We start from the raw sequence: 13,166 nt of genomic DNA, 5'->3' as shown, positions 1-13,166 counted from the left end.
GCAACAGCCTTAAAAAAAGTCGATATCCTTTGACCTAGTAACTCCATGCCTGGGAATCTATCCTAAGGAAATCATTTGCAGTTCTGGGGAAAACAAAGTTTTAAGAAAAAAAAAAATGATAGAAACCATGTACATGGTCAACAAGAGGGAAATGATGTAGTAGAGTATTTTATATTCTCATCATGTATTACTCAGATATTAAAAACATGATTCAAGTATTAAAAATAGGTTTATGAAGATTTGGAGATAAATTGAGGAAATACTTTGTAATGTGGAGTCTCAGCTCCCGCTTCCCGCACAAGAACGCAGGATATGGTGAGGCCAAAAAGGAACATCCCTGGAGCCACAGATAGGGGGGTCACACCACTATATTCTCGCTGGCGGCTGGGTTGTAGATACGGGAAACAGGATCCCCACTTGCTGGCCACAATCCACAGTCCGCTTCTCTGCCAACCAACCAACCCCCTAGCGTGGCCACGGCAGTTATATCAGTGGCCAATGGCTAACCGGTAACAGCTGATGGCCAACAAGTCACAGCTGATGGCCAACAAGTCACAGCTGATGGCTGTGTACTGCCTGAGCCAGCACCTTTCCACGTGAGGCTGAGAGCCTGGAAACTGCTCTCTGGGACTCTGTCCCCACATTCTTATACTGTTAAGTTAAAAAAAGAAGTATATATGGACGACCTCCACTACCCAATGGTTAGAAAAACACTGGGAAAGAAAACATCAAACTGCTAACACAAGTTATCTCTGAGTGACGGGCTCATGGGTGACTACTTTTCCTTCTTCCCGCTTTATTGCATTTTCCTACTTTTTTCCATTACCTAAAGAGAAAAATATGAATCAAGGAAATACACTTGGATTTTTGGGCTGAGAACAAACTTTGTCCATCCAATGACCCTGAACTTATCTGCTTCTCCCTGAATTTATTCACATCTGCAGAGTCACCAACTATATTCAAGACCAGAGAAAAGCACCTCAAAGTCGAACGAGGTGAGTGCCAAGAGAGGCCAAGGAGAAAAATAACAGGAGATCAATAGGCAAAAGAATGAGAGAAACACTTGCTAGCAAAAAAACAAACACAAACAAAAACTCTCTTGGAACCGTTCCAATCAGTTCCATCCTTGGGCTCAGTAGGCAGATGCAGGGGGGCCGCTGACCTCCAGTAACAGGGCGTATCGGAGATAACCTCCTTCACACAGCGTGTGGAACAGGCCAGCAGGCCCTCTGAAGCTCCAGAATTTAGAGCCCAGGGGCAGAGTGGTGTGGCTGTGTCCTTGACACATCTTTGGTCTTTTCCCCACACTGGGCACATCTCTAATGGGCTGAGTCATGCTCAGGCTCACATACAAAATATGAGTTAAAAACAGAGCTCCAGACTCATGACCGTCTTGCAGCTGGATCTCTAGAAATCTAAATCGTCTTGGCCAAAGCCATCTGTCCTGTCCGTGGTGAGGTTTTGGAACCTCATTTCTGTCCGTGTGAGACTTCTCACTACCTTCTTGGCTTCTAAGTCAGAGCCTTGGCCGGCGCCCGTCTCTGGAGTCAGACCTTTGTCTGTCCCTCGCTCTGGAGTCCTTGAGCCCGAACCGGCCCCTTCTTGCTCTGAAGTGGAGCTTTGTGGATACATGCCTGTGACTTTTCTCTCTGGACCAGGGACTCCCTTGGGCTCATCTCCAGTGGTCCTCATGCCTCCATCTGACGGCTCCTCTTCAGAGCCTTTCTGGGAGCGCTGAGAGCAGTTGCCCAGAGATGACGTGCTGCATGAGGAAAGGCCTGTTTGGGGGCCTGACGTTTGGTGGGGGGCATCTCCACCTGGGGCAGGGGGTGGCGTGGGCCTCCCCTCTTGGTCTGGGTTGCTGTGCCCAGAAGCCTCACCTGACTGGCCCCATCTGGGGCCAGCCTGTGGGCTCCCTTTCTCACCTTGTTTTCCTCCTTTGGACTCTGGCTGTCTCTCTCCTTCAGTTTCCTGGGCCTCTAAGCTGTCAGCACCATCATTCTGTCCTCCTAGATGTTGGTCACTTCCTGCAGAGGCTTCACCCTCCACACTGTCCTCAGCCCCAGAGCCCTCCTCTGTGTTCTCTTCCTTGGCACCCACTCCCTGCTTCTCCCACTCGATGGCCTCTGGGGGGCAGTCTACACAGGGATCTTTGTTCCCTTCTGTCTTCTGAGGAGCCACACCCTTCTCTCCCCTCCCCAGATCTTCATCTCTGCCAAGGGACTGGCTGCCCTCACCCTCATCCACCTCTTCCACCCCAGGGCCCCAGCCTGACCCCAGCTTCAGGCCTCCATCAGCTCCCTGGACAGCCCCTGTCACCGAGGGGTCCCTCTGAAACGGCTCCATCCCTGTGTTCTCAGGGGCCACTGCTGCTGTCGCCCCGTTAGCACAGCCTCCTTTCTTCTTCTGCAGAATTTGCTGCAGGTCAAAGGCCTCTTTGATGGGTGCACTGGCTACGCCTATTGTGTCCTTTTGGGACACAAGGGTCACTTTCTTTTTCATACAGTTTTCGCAGGGACAGAACTCGTCCCCTTCGGCCTCCCCACCCGGCCAGGTCTCCAGGGCTCTGCTGAGAGGTGGCATGTCCTCCAGATAGGAGGAGGGCGGACCCCAGACCCGGATCTGGTCAGAGAAGGCCGAGAGGTTATGCAGGCCCTGGAGGCGACGCCTACGCAGCTCTGTCTGCAGGGATATCTCCCACCTGAGGGCTGCCCTCGGGGGCCTCAGGGCCTTCCGCCCTGCCCGGCTCTGGATCTTCCAGAGCTCTTTCTCTGTGCTGTTTCGAAGTCGCTGGCCCACATCCTGCTGCAGCTCAGCCACCATCTGGTCCAGGAGGTCGTTGCTCTGCAGGCTCCAGCGGGCTTGGAGCTCAGCCGTGGCGCTGGCCAGGTGGGCCATGAAGGCCTTCTCCATCTTCCTCAGTAACCTGGAAACCCAGAGCGGGTCAGGGTCCAGAGATGCTCTGTGGGCCCTAGCAGTGCCCTTCTCCCCAGCCCCCTGAGTGAACTTGGCCTGGGTTTGCTCATGGTTTGTTTCAGCTGCCGTGGGCGGCTTCTCCAACCTGGGCTCAGCGTAGGGACCACTTTGACTCCTGCTGGCATTTGAGTCCTTCTCCCTGAGGCTCCCAAGGGTTTCTGTCCATTTTTCTCTCCTCCCTGGAGGGTGCAGCATGGCAGAGGCAGGGTCTCTTCCCGTCTCTTCCTGCACTCTCTCGTCTTCCAATGCACCTTCCCTGTCTTGAGAGCCAGCCCCTGATGGCTCTTGTCCCAGGTCCCTTCCCTCTTCTGGAAATCTACTGATACCCTGTCCTTGCGGTTCTGCTCTTTCTTTTTCTTCTTTTCTCTTCTCTATTTGCACTCCATCTTCTTGCATCGTGTTTTCAATTACTTGGTCCAGGTTACTGCCCAGTGTCTGCCCCCTGCTGCTTCCTTCTGCCCCATCCTTCCCGGTGGCGCAGACCCATGCTTGGGGACTCGGGGAGGCCCTGGAACCACTAGGCTGTTGGTTTCCCAGATCCACTGGGTTCTCTGAGGTTCTGGAATCAGGTCTCTGGTCGGGGATTTTCAAGGGCAGTTCTATCCTTTCAGGGACTAGGATGCAGCCCACGGCACAGGGCCCACTGCCCTCCCCCGAGCCTCCAGAGCCACTGCCAACATCCACGCCAGATGAGGACGTTGGCGTGAAGTCCTCAGTCACAGCATGGGACCTGAGGCCCGGCAGAGCCTGGCACCCATCGAGCTCCCCGAGGTCCGAGTCCGGCTCACCTCGCTGGAGGCCACACCCTGGCCACAGGGCCTGGAAGGTGCTCAGGAGCTCCTGGTACTGAGGAGAGTCTCTGAACCTCACTTTGCTGGCGGGAGACCCAAGATCTTCATCGAAAAAGTGGAGCCTGGTGAGACAGGTGATGAGAGCCTGGGCGGAGTGGCTGAGCCTCCTGCCCACCGAGCGGGACACTTCGGGCAGGCTGCTGGGCCGGCCCTGCTTCGCGCCCATCAGCACCTTCATGATCTGTATGGAGGCAGAGACCCTGCGAGGCAGCACACACTGTCCCATGCCACAGCCCTCAGCCATCCCTTGTCCTGTTCCAGCCTCCTTGGTGGCTTCTGAAATGCCACCGTGAGGAAGACCCTCTCCTGACTGGGGACGAGCATCACCCATCGCTGGGAGGGTTCCGTCGTCTGGTTCTGCTTTCTCACTGGTGCTCCCTTCCAGACGCGGTCGTCTGGCCTGGGTTTGTTCCTCCAGGCTTCCCAGGGAATGTTTCTCAACAGGGACCTCCATGGGACCTTCCTGGCTATCCCCAGACCCATCCGTGCTATCATTTACCACCTCATGTTTCATGGGCATGGGCTCCTCCGGGATGTTGCTCAGCCATTCACGGACCACAGCCTCTGGCAGAGCTTGGGGCAGAGTGCCTGGTGTCATGCCGCCATCATCCTCTTGCTCCTCCAGGCCTTCCCCTGCACCAGTGACCTGCGTCTGGAACATTCTTCCAGGCCTAGGACCTAGGCTAGGGCTGCTCCTTCTTGGGGCTCTGATTACCACCCCCACGGACCCTGACTGAGAGCTGGAGGCCTGTGGGTGCAGCAAGTCCAGCTTTTCCTCCCCTGGCTCGGCCCCCCGTGGCCCCCAATCAGTACTGTGGTCTACAGAGGGCTGTGCCCTAGGGGGAGTGGGACAGTACCTGCTATGTACCAAGCTGGCCTCAGAGAAGGATCCCTGGCTGCCCTGAGGCTGGGAGACATGCAGGGCCTGAGTCTTACCACCCAGGGTCCTGTGAATGGGAGATATGCCCATCTGTGAGCAGCAGGCCCCTTGGTGGGCTCCTGGCTTTCCCCCCTCATGCTGCCCAACTGGCAGAATCAAGGGACGGGGAGGTTTGGGGAGGTCACCCCCTGCCTTTTTGCCTAGGCCATCAGCTTGGGACCTGAAAGAGTTGAACTCAGGGTCCCCTTCCGTATCAGCAGAGGGAGAAGATAGGGGGTAGAAATTGGAAGCACAGTCTGAATTGCTCACAGGTGTAATGGGGACACTGCTGACCCCTTCTGCATCCTGGGAATGAAGGGAGGCAGAGGAGGGCGGCTCTGGGTCTTGGGAGGCCCGGTTCCTGGTGCTAGAAGGGCTTCCAGAATGGTGTGGTACTGGGCTAGCCCTGGGTATGCTGGGAGGCCCCGGTATTTGCCTGGACACAGGTGAGTGCAGCAGACAGTGGGTGTCCCTGTGGTTGTGGTGATGCCCAGGGCAGTCTCTCTGGGCCCCTTGGCTGATGCCAGAAATGCTGAGTGAGGACACAGCACTGACTCTGCTCTCCTGCATTCTTCTCCCACCTGTGGCTGAGGGATGGGCCGAAGGTGGGGAACAGCCTCCAGCAGTGTCCCCAGAGCCAAAATAGTCCGCAGCCAGGGGCAACCTGGTCCCAGACCCACCCCTGGCCTGGGGGTATCCAGGGTCCTTCCCGTTTTCCTTTGCCTGTGGGTCCTTGTTCCTCAAAGGCGAGGGACTCGTGATGGGGTACCTGGGTCCTCCCCTCTGGGTGGCCTTCCATGAGGAAATCACATCCCTTGTCTTGCTCAGGTGGCCCTGGTGCCACTTATCCCTTTCACTGGACTCCTCATAAGACCTGTCACTTGCTGAAGAGTCAGAATGAGTACCTGCCACACCTTGGGTGCTGGGTTTCAGGCAGTGGCGCTCCCTGCTGCCCAGCCCTGCTGCCTCTGGACCCGGGCCCTCACCAGCGCAGGGCGTGCCTCCAGCTTCCCGCCCTGCTCTCCTCTGGGAGGCAGCCCTGGAGGCCAGATACAGGTCACAGCTGCCCACACTGCCCTCTCGGGACCTGGAGCAGCAGGAGGAGTTCGGCTCAGAGCCTTCGGGGGGTCTGTCACTGGAGGCAGGGCTGACGCTCTCCTTGATGCTTCTTTGCCTGCTGGTGACCCCTTGGCTCCAGGCACCCCTGGAGTGGGAGTGCTTGGTCAGCCCAGACATTCTACAAGAAGCTGTTGCGTCTCCCTGGGCGGTGTATAGGGGGTTTGTCCAGATCTCATATCTAGACCCTGGCTGCCACCGGCCTTGTTCAAAGGCTTCCTTGCATCCTGCTCCACATGGCTTCTGTCCCTGTGCCCCAGGCTCTGAGGAGCCCCCAGGGTGGCCCTCCCACACACAGTGGCGGGGGTCTGCCTCCCCATGGGCTGCTGTGAGGGCGCTAGCCCTCCCGACCCTCTGGGACCAAAGGAGCATGTCATCGCCGAGTAGGTGGACGCGGACTTTCATCTCCACAGACAGGCTGCCGTCCTCATTCACGTGGACCTTCTTCTCCACATCGTCACCGGTCACCAATGGGCCAAGCTGGGCGGCTGTGTCCTGAGGGGGCCTTTCAGGAGGAGGGCCCATCCAGGCACGATGCAGGGACACCACGGAGTCACTGAGACCAGACCTCTCTGACAGCAAGGAAGACCGCTGTGGCCTGCTGCCTGACCTGGGCCTCGAGTGGATCACGCTCTGCTGGGTCTTTGGCCCCCAGCTCCCTGGCACACAGTGAAGAGTAAGAGGAAAGAGGAAAAGACAGTGAGTTACTGGGGGGAGCTTCAGGGCAGGAGCATAAAGGCTGCTCATAAAGGCCACCTCAACACCCCTGCCGCCTCCAGAACCACACAGCAAGGGCGGAAACCATTCTAGAACAAACATCCACACTCTGCCTTTTGTGAACGCAGTAGAGCAAAGCAAGATGCACTTGAAGCCTGAATTCACTCTCAACCCTGCCACTTCCTAGCTGTGTAGTTTTTGGCAGAGCCTCTTTTCTGAGCTGTAAAATAAGAATAATCGTATCTACTTGGTAGTGTGTTTTGATGATGCAAGGTAATGCATATAAAACTTCCTGCTGAGTTGCTAGCACAGAGTAGGTTCTCAATAGACAGCAGAGGGGGCAGGCATGGCAGCGGTGCCCAGCGCTAACTCCGACCCCTGCTCATGCCCATTCCCACCACAGGAAGCAAAATCAATAAGCTGCTGCATACACACCAGATTGTAAACTGTAAAATGCTTTGCAATTATTAGTGGTGATTTATCATCCTAACATTCATCAAGCTCTAGGGTTGATAAATGATTGCAAGGAAGGACCTAGACACACAATAGCAGGTCCTGCTAGTCAAGCCTGCACCCCGGCCACGAAAACGAGAAGAAGGAGCCACTGAGGAGAAAAAGAGATGACTTCAAGAGAGAATGAAGCCCCTTTCTCATTTCATCTCCTGAGCTAACACTTGACAAGACGAAGGGGCTAGGGGCATGTGAGCCTGGGGCCAACAAAAGAACAGACCTCCTTGACACCACCTGGAAAGAAGGTTTTGTCAAGTTCTGCTCTTTCATAAGCACCAGCTGGGGGCTCCTCCGGGGGTCGGGGGCTGTGGCTCATGGTCTTTGTACCTCTAGCACCTGGCATGTATTATAGCAATCACCACAACCATTATTGTCATTCTTTAACATCTTTTTATAAAGGATATTATTTATTTACTCGTCAAAATTTGATCATTGTCATTCCAATAATTTTTCTGAAACTTTTATTCTACAGTTTTTAATGATGCTTTTAAAATAATGTTTTTTTAATAACAAAGCCTAGACTCTGGCACACAGTAGGCTTTTGGGGTGGCTATATGGTTGGATGTATAGATTAATGGATTGGATGGATGATGGTTGTTATGAGTTTTAGTCCATTTGGCCCCCACCATTGCCTAAGAGAGTCACGACTCTTGAAAGATGCCAGTGCCCCCTTCCCATGGTCCGTTGCCTCCATAATCTCATCGTGCTTGATAACGCTTATTTCAGATCCTAAGAACTTAGAGTTGAAGATCTCCTCATCCCTTTTCTCTGTAAATACCAGACTCCCCTCTCTCAGACCCGAGTCAAATGTTCAATCCAGTTAAGGTTGATGGTGATAAGAAGGAGGAAGAGGCAAGAGAGACCCAAAACAAGTGGGCTGCCCAAGAATTGGGGCCAAAGGCAGGTTTCCTAAATTATCTAGAAAAGATATCTGCCGAGCCCTCCTGAACCACTATCCAGTGCAAATAACTTGGGGGAAACTCCAAAACCAACTCACCATTTTTGTTCCTTGAAGTCTGCCCTGATGATGTTTCAGTCCCATTTTTTCTGGCACCTTCCATTGCCGGAGGTCTGAAGGACTCGTGACCAGCACACACCAGCACCGAGGGGCCGCGCAGTAAAGCCTTCAGAGAGTCCACCTGAAGAAGGAGAGTGTTGAGTCAGGAGGCCTGGTCCGCAGGACCCCCCCTTCTGCTTGGGGAGACACAGTGAGAGGAAGACTCCACTCACTCTGGCCCTTTCCTGATGTTTGCACATCTCACCTCAGATTTCTGATCCAAGGGAAGCATCCTATCCACTTGTCGAAATACCATTGTAACCAGCTGGGGGCTGAGGACCTACAACCATGATCTTCCTCTCTACCTGCACCCTCCCACCACCTGGTGTGAGGCCTGTGGTTTAGAGGTTATTCTGAATGCTTCAGGTGGAAAAGACTTCACAAGGTCTTTGCCCACACTGCTCCCCTGCCCACACTTGCACCCTCCAGAACAGGCATTTTTTAAAGGAACCAAAGCAGAAAGCCTTCCAGCTTCCATGTGGAGACCTGATTCGCTATCTCACCCAAGCAGACTCCTCTCTTAGGTTTGATCTGTGGTTTCCAGTGTAATCCGAGCCCATCGCTTCTGCTTCTGCCCCACGTGGAGCGGAGAAAGGTAAGGCACTGTTCTTTCCACAGGTAGCCCTTCCTTCCCAGGCTGTTCTGAAGATTCTCTAGTCTCCTGCCCAGATGCTGGTGTCATCCTCTCCCCACCTACCCACACACCCACCAGCAGGATGTCCGGAGCTGCGAGCTGAGCGGGCAAATCAGTCCTGGATTGCATTCCTGGAAACAGGGCCCTGCTTTCCGAAAAAATCTCACCTGGCCCTGAGGCCTCTGCATATTTGAGCCTTTCCACTACTTATAACATTACATTATAATTAGCAGTGTGGGGGGATTTAGTTCCATCTTGTAAGGGCTGTATCTGTTCTCTTTCATTTTCTCAAATTAGAAGGGTGTGTTTATTAATAAGGAAATGAAGAAAAGGGAGAACTCTACATCTTCTCCTCCCAAAATGACATTAAGATTGCTGTACAGCAAATCTTTCAGCTCAGTTAATTCGGAGCTTGTTTCAAACTACTAGGTACATTCCTGTTTTGATTAAGGTCTCCAGTCCATCACAGAAATACAAACATGACCTAAGTCTATCGATTTATACATATAGCCATGCTTCTAGGAAATCAGACGTTTCCAAGGAAGAAACTAGAATTGAGGCCTAAATGACACTCCCATTTTAGAAAGAGGTAGAGATCTAGGATCTATGGGGACAAAAGAGCATTATCGAGAGTGTCCACCCAGTAGAGGACCTGCAAATTGATAACCATGACACAGCCTGTCATGGGGAGCAACGAGGTCACTTTGTTTACAGAAACTCTAATAACCCTGTAGTAAGTCTATGTGAAAATATGCTATTTTTTTTTCTCCAATTAATTTATTTTGTACCTGCTCTCTTCCTCTCACCACATCCACTTAACTACGTATAGCCAAACTGAAGGTATGGACTTAGTCTTATTTGTCTGTAAAATGTGCATGTAGCACATGTCAGTACATAGCAAATGCACCATAATTTAGAAGCATTCTTACCTCAGGACTCTGGAATCGTTAAGGCTAGCCCTATCATTTGCCAGCCATCCAATTCTCTGCCTCAATTTCCTTATCTCTACAAATGGTATAATAATATAAACTGCCTCATGAGTTTGTGTGGTGGGTGCTATGTCCTAGATTAGTCAATCTCTAGTCTATTCTCTTCCTGGTGTGCTGTCCAGTACTGCAGAGCTTAGAAAGCTCCAAACACATTTTTCAGGAGGCGATGGCAGCTAAAGCCACCGTGGCGGGACCCAGCACCCCAGTGTGTCTTGGTGTCAAGATGCAGATGTGACTGTTTCCTGAGCCCAGCTTTATCTGCTTGGAGGCCACTACCAAGCATTCCTCTGGAACTCAGTAATCACAGTTGCTTCAAGCAGAGGTAGTAGCTTCCTGCAGAATGCTGGGAGCCGTTCCTATAGACCCAGCTTAGAGCTTGTCCCTCCAGCTGTCCAAAGATATGGAAGCCCCCTGGTGCCCTGTATTATACTGCTTTCTGCTTAAGGTACTTCAAGCAGTATCTCTTTCCTGCACTGAACTCTCACTGCAATAGGTGAGACTGGATAACAGGAGGATTGGATAAGAAAATAACGGAAGCGTGCAAAGCATAGTGTCTGGCACTGAATGCTCAATAAATGCTAACTACACATAGGAATGACAAGTGCTTGTTTGATGAGCTGACGGAATGAATGCGTCTACTCTATCCACCTTTAATTAGCAGCAAGACAATCAGTGCCTCTTTTTAAGGATGACCTTCCTCTTCCATCCAAGTATTGTGATCTGAGACCCAGAGAACTTTTTAAAAGAAATAGCCCACTCTGACAGCCTACCTTTTCCCCACTGGTTGTGTACACCTGCTTCACAGGAAAGAGCAGAAGGTCTGAGGCTTTGCTGAGAAAGGCCGTCAGGCTCCTTGTATTTCTATGACTGAGAAGCACTGTCTGCTGGAATCGAGGGTCCCCATTCTTAACCAGCATTATCCTCCTTGGGGCTTTGGGACCCCTCTGGCAAGAGGGTGTCCCTGGTGCCTCACACTGGTCTTCCACATCCTGTGACTGCTGAGCGGCGGTGCTGCTCCCCTGTGGCCGGCCTGGCCCACTGGAGGTCTTGGGTGGCTTCTTATCGGAGCAGAGGTAGCAACCACCATCTTCCAGCTGCTCCAGGGCACTGAGGTCATGCAGGCCCCGGGGTGTGGTGACAGAGCGCACCCCAAAGGAGAGAGGCACACGCTGGGAAAGCTCGTCCATCAGCGTGCCGAAGCTCTTGAAGGTGCGCTGGTGGACAGCCAGGCGAACCCCAGAAAACCGGGGATCCCCTCGCTTGAGGAAAGTTATCTTCTTGGCTGGCGTGACCTGGGTGACAGAGGGGGTCCGGGCCATGGAAGGCAGGAGGCACTTGCGATAGCTTGGGGCCTGGGCATCCCCCAGGGTGCTGTTCATGGCATGGAAGCCCAGGCAGCTGAAACGGGTCAAAGGAAGAGAGTCAGAGAGTAGCCGAGAGAGTGTGCATTTCCTTTCTCTCCTTCGTTATAGAGGTGCTTCCTGCCCACCCCAAATTTGCTCCACTCTGCTCAGTAGAGGCAGGTGAATCCATTTTGATGGAAGAGCAGGAAGGCTAAAGGTTTAGCATCGGACAGATCTGAATTCAAATCCCATCCCGTTCCCCACTTACTCCCTGTGTGACCCAGGAAGTGAATGATGTGCTCTGTGTTTGGTGGACCCCACCTGTAAAATGCAGCCGTGCTCACGCTGCAGAGTGGTTATCACGAGTAAATGCGTTTACGTTTAGAGAGCACGTGGCACAGAGCAAGCACCGGTACATCTTGATTCCTTTCCTTCCTCTTGCTGTATTTCTTAACATTTTCTACCACCCTAACCTCCTTTAAATACCTTAGGGTTTGTCTCCTAAAGAAGTGGGTAAATAAAGGGAAGACCATGTAGAGCAGATGCAAGAACACGGAGCCAACGGTCAGGAGGCCTGGGCACCTTACCCGCTATCTCAGTGCAAAGTCTCATGTGCGGCCCTGGGGATGCCCAGGTCTCGGGACTGTCATCCTCCAGCTGCCAGGTGAGAGGACTGGAGTTGATTCTTCCATCCCAAACCCCTTAGGGACGGCTGGCAACCCAAAGAGGATGCCACCATTTGATGCCATGTGTTTTCCCCATTGTATGGTGATGTTCGCTTTCAGATGAAAAGAATGCCCCCCCTCACATCCCTCCAAAGTCTTTGCAGGATGCGTGATGAACCCTATGGGTGAGTCCCCCAGCCCGCTGCCACTGCCATGGAAGAGTGGGGGCTCAGGCCAGCTGTGGTTGGGTAAGGCCATCCATCCCACTGTGTGTTTCTATCCCCACCGCAGTGGAGCCCATGGCCTCACCCGGACTCTTGCAGAAGTCTGCCGCTGACTCTTCCTGTCACCACCGGATGCTCTTCTGTGCACCTGCCAGCCAAATTGTCCTGAAACCCCGTTTTCACCTGGATGCTACCTATGTCCCAAGCCCTTCCAGTGGTTCACAGTATCTGCAGAAAAAGCCCAGGCCCCTTATCCCACAGTGCCAGGCCTCTCCCCTTGTCCTTATCCTTCCCCTAAGCCTCAGCTCCTGTTCTTTACTGCAGGAATTCTTCACTCCAATCAGGCCGCCTGACTCGGGGCTCCCCCTGCCTGGCAACCCCCATCCTTCTGCTCTCCGCCTTGGCTTCCCTCCTTTATGGAGTTTTCCGCAGCCCCCCAGTCTGAGGCAATCCCCATTTTCAACATGACTCCTCTGCTATTTCCCACATGCCAGGACTGTGTTTTTCTTCACCAGCTACGCCCAGGCCTGGGCAGCAGAACCTCAGGGCACCCAACCCCATGCTTGGCACAGCCGGGGTCCAGGAAATCCAGACTGATTCAGCAGGCCGACATTTCCCAGAGCCCCATACTAGAGCCCAGGCCTGTCAACAAACTGACACTTGGGCCATTATGATCGGGTGAGGAGTGGTCCCCACTTGCCCGTGGTTCAGACCATGGCGGGACCCTCATTAATGCGCGCCCTGCAGGGAACCACGGCCTCCCTCCTGCAGCACGCTCCCTGCTCCGGTTCCTCCAGTGCCAGCCTCTCCCGTCCTTACCGCTGCTCCCTATTTACCCCACTCATCTTAGGGGGAAGACTCTTCTCTCATTTTCAAAGTCCTGGTGCACAGAGGCCTCATAATCCTCTCATCTCTGGCACAAACTTTATAATTAGCTTCTTCACTCCCCTCCCTCCCCACTAAGCCCGTTAAGCTGCTTTCGCAGACCTCCCAGGAGCAGCCATGCAGCTGTGATCACCGTTACTCTGCTGCTTTCCCTGCCTTCCTGAAGCACTGACTTTTCTTCCCATTTGATTTTCATTTTCACGTGTGACAATGAACGTTCTTCCTGGTCCTCACCGAGGGACTGAGAGGTGAAAGAAGGGTCACCGTGTCCCCAGTGTTA

The 13,166-nt window shown here is 53.3% G+C and overlaps 1 protein-coding gene across 1 annotated transcript in view; it reads right to left on the bottom strand.

Annotated features, from left to right (window-relative positions):
* Positions 1–350: 350 nt before the first annotated feature.
* RP1L1 (RP1 like 1) overlaps positions 351–13,166 on the bottom strand; it is a 45,287-nt gene continuing 32,471 nt past the window's right edge. The window contains exons 2-4 of the mRNA XM_019733086.2: positions 10,540–11,167; positions 8,087–8,228; positions 351–6,521 (exon numbers count right to left, since the gene is read on the bottom strand). Coding sequence (XP_019588645.2) covers positions 1,408–6,521; positions 8,087–8,228; positions 10,540–11,148 — 5,865 coding nt within the window. The 5' untranslated portion in view covers positions 11,149–11,167 and the 3' untranslated portion in view covers positions 351–1,407. The remainder of the gene's footprint in view (positions 6,522–8,086; positions 8,229–10,539; positions 11,168–13,166) is intronic.

This window comes from Rhinolophus sinicus, linkage group LG07 (assembly GCF_036562045.2).
Source record: "Rhinolophus sinicus isolate RSC01 linkage group LG07, ASM3656204v1, whole genome shotgun sequence".
Taxonomy (NCBI): Eukaryota; Metazoa; Chordata; class Mammalia; order Chiroptera; family Rhinolophidae; genus Rhinolophus; species Rhinolophus sinicus.
The sequence above is the reverse complement of the archived record's forward strand: the minus strand, read 5'-3'. Positions and strand labels throughout refer to the sequence as shown.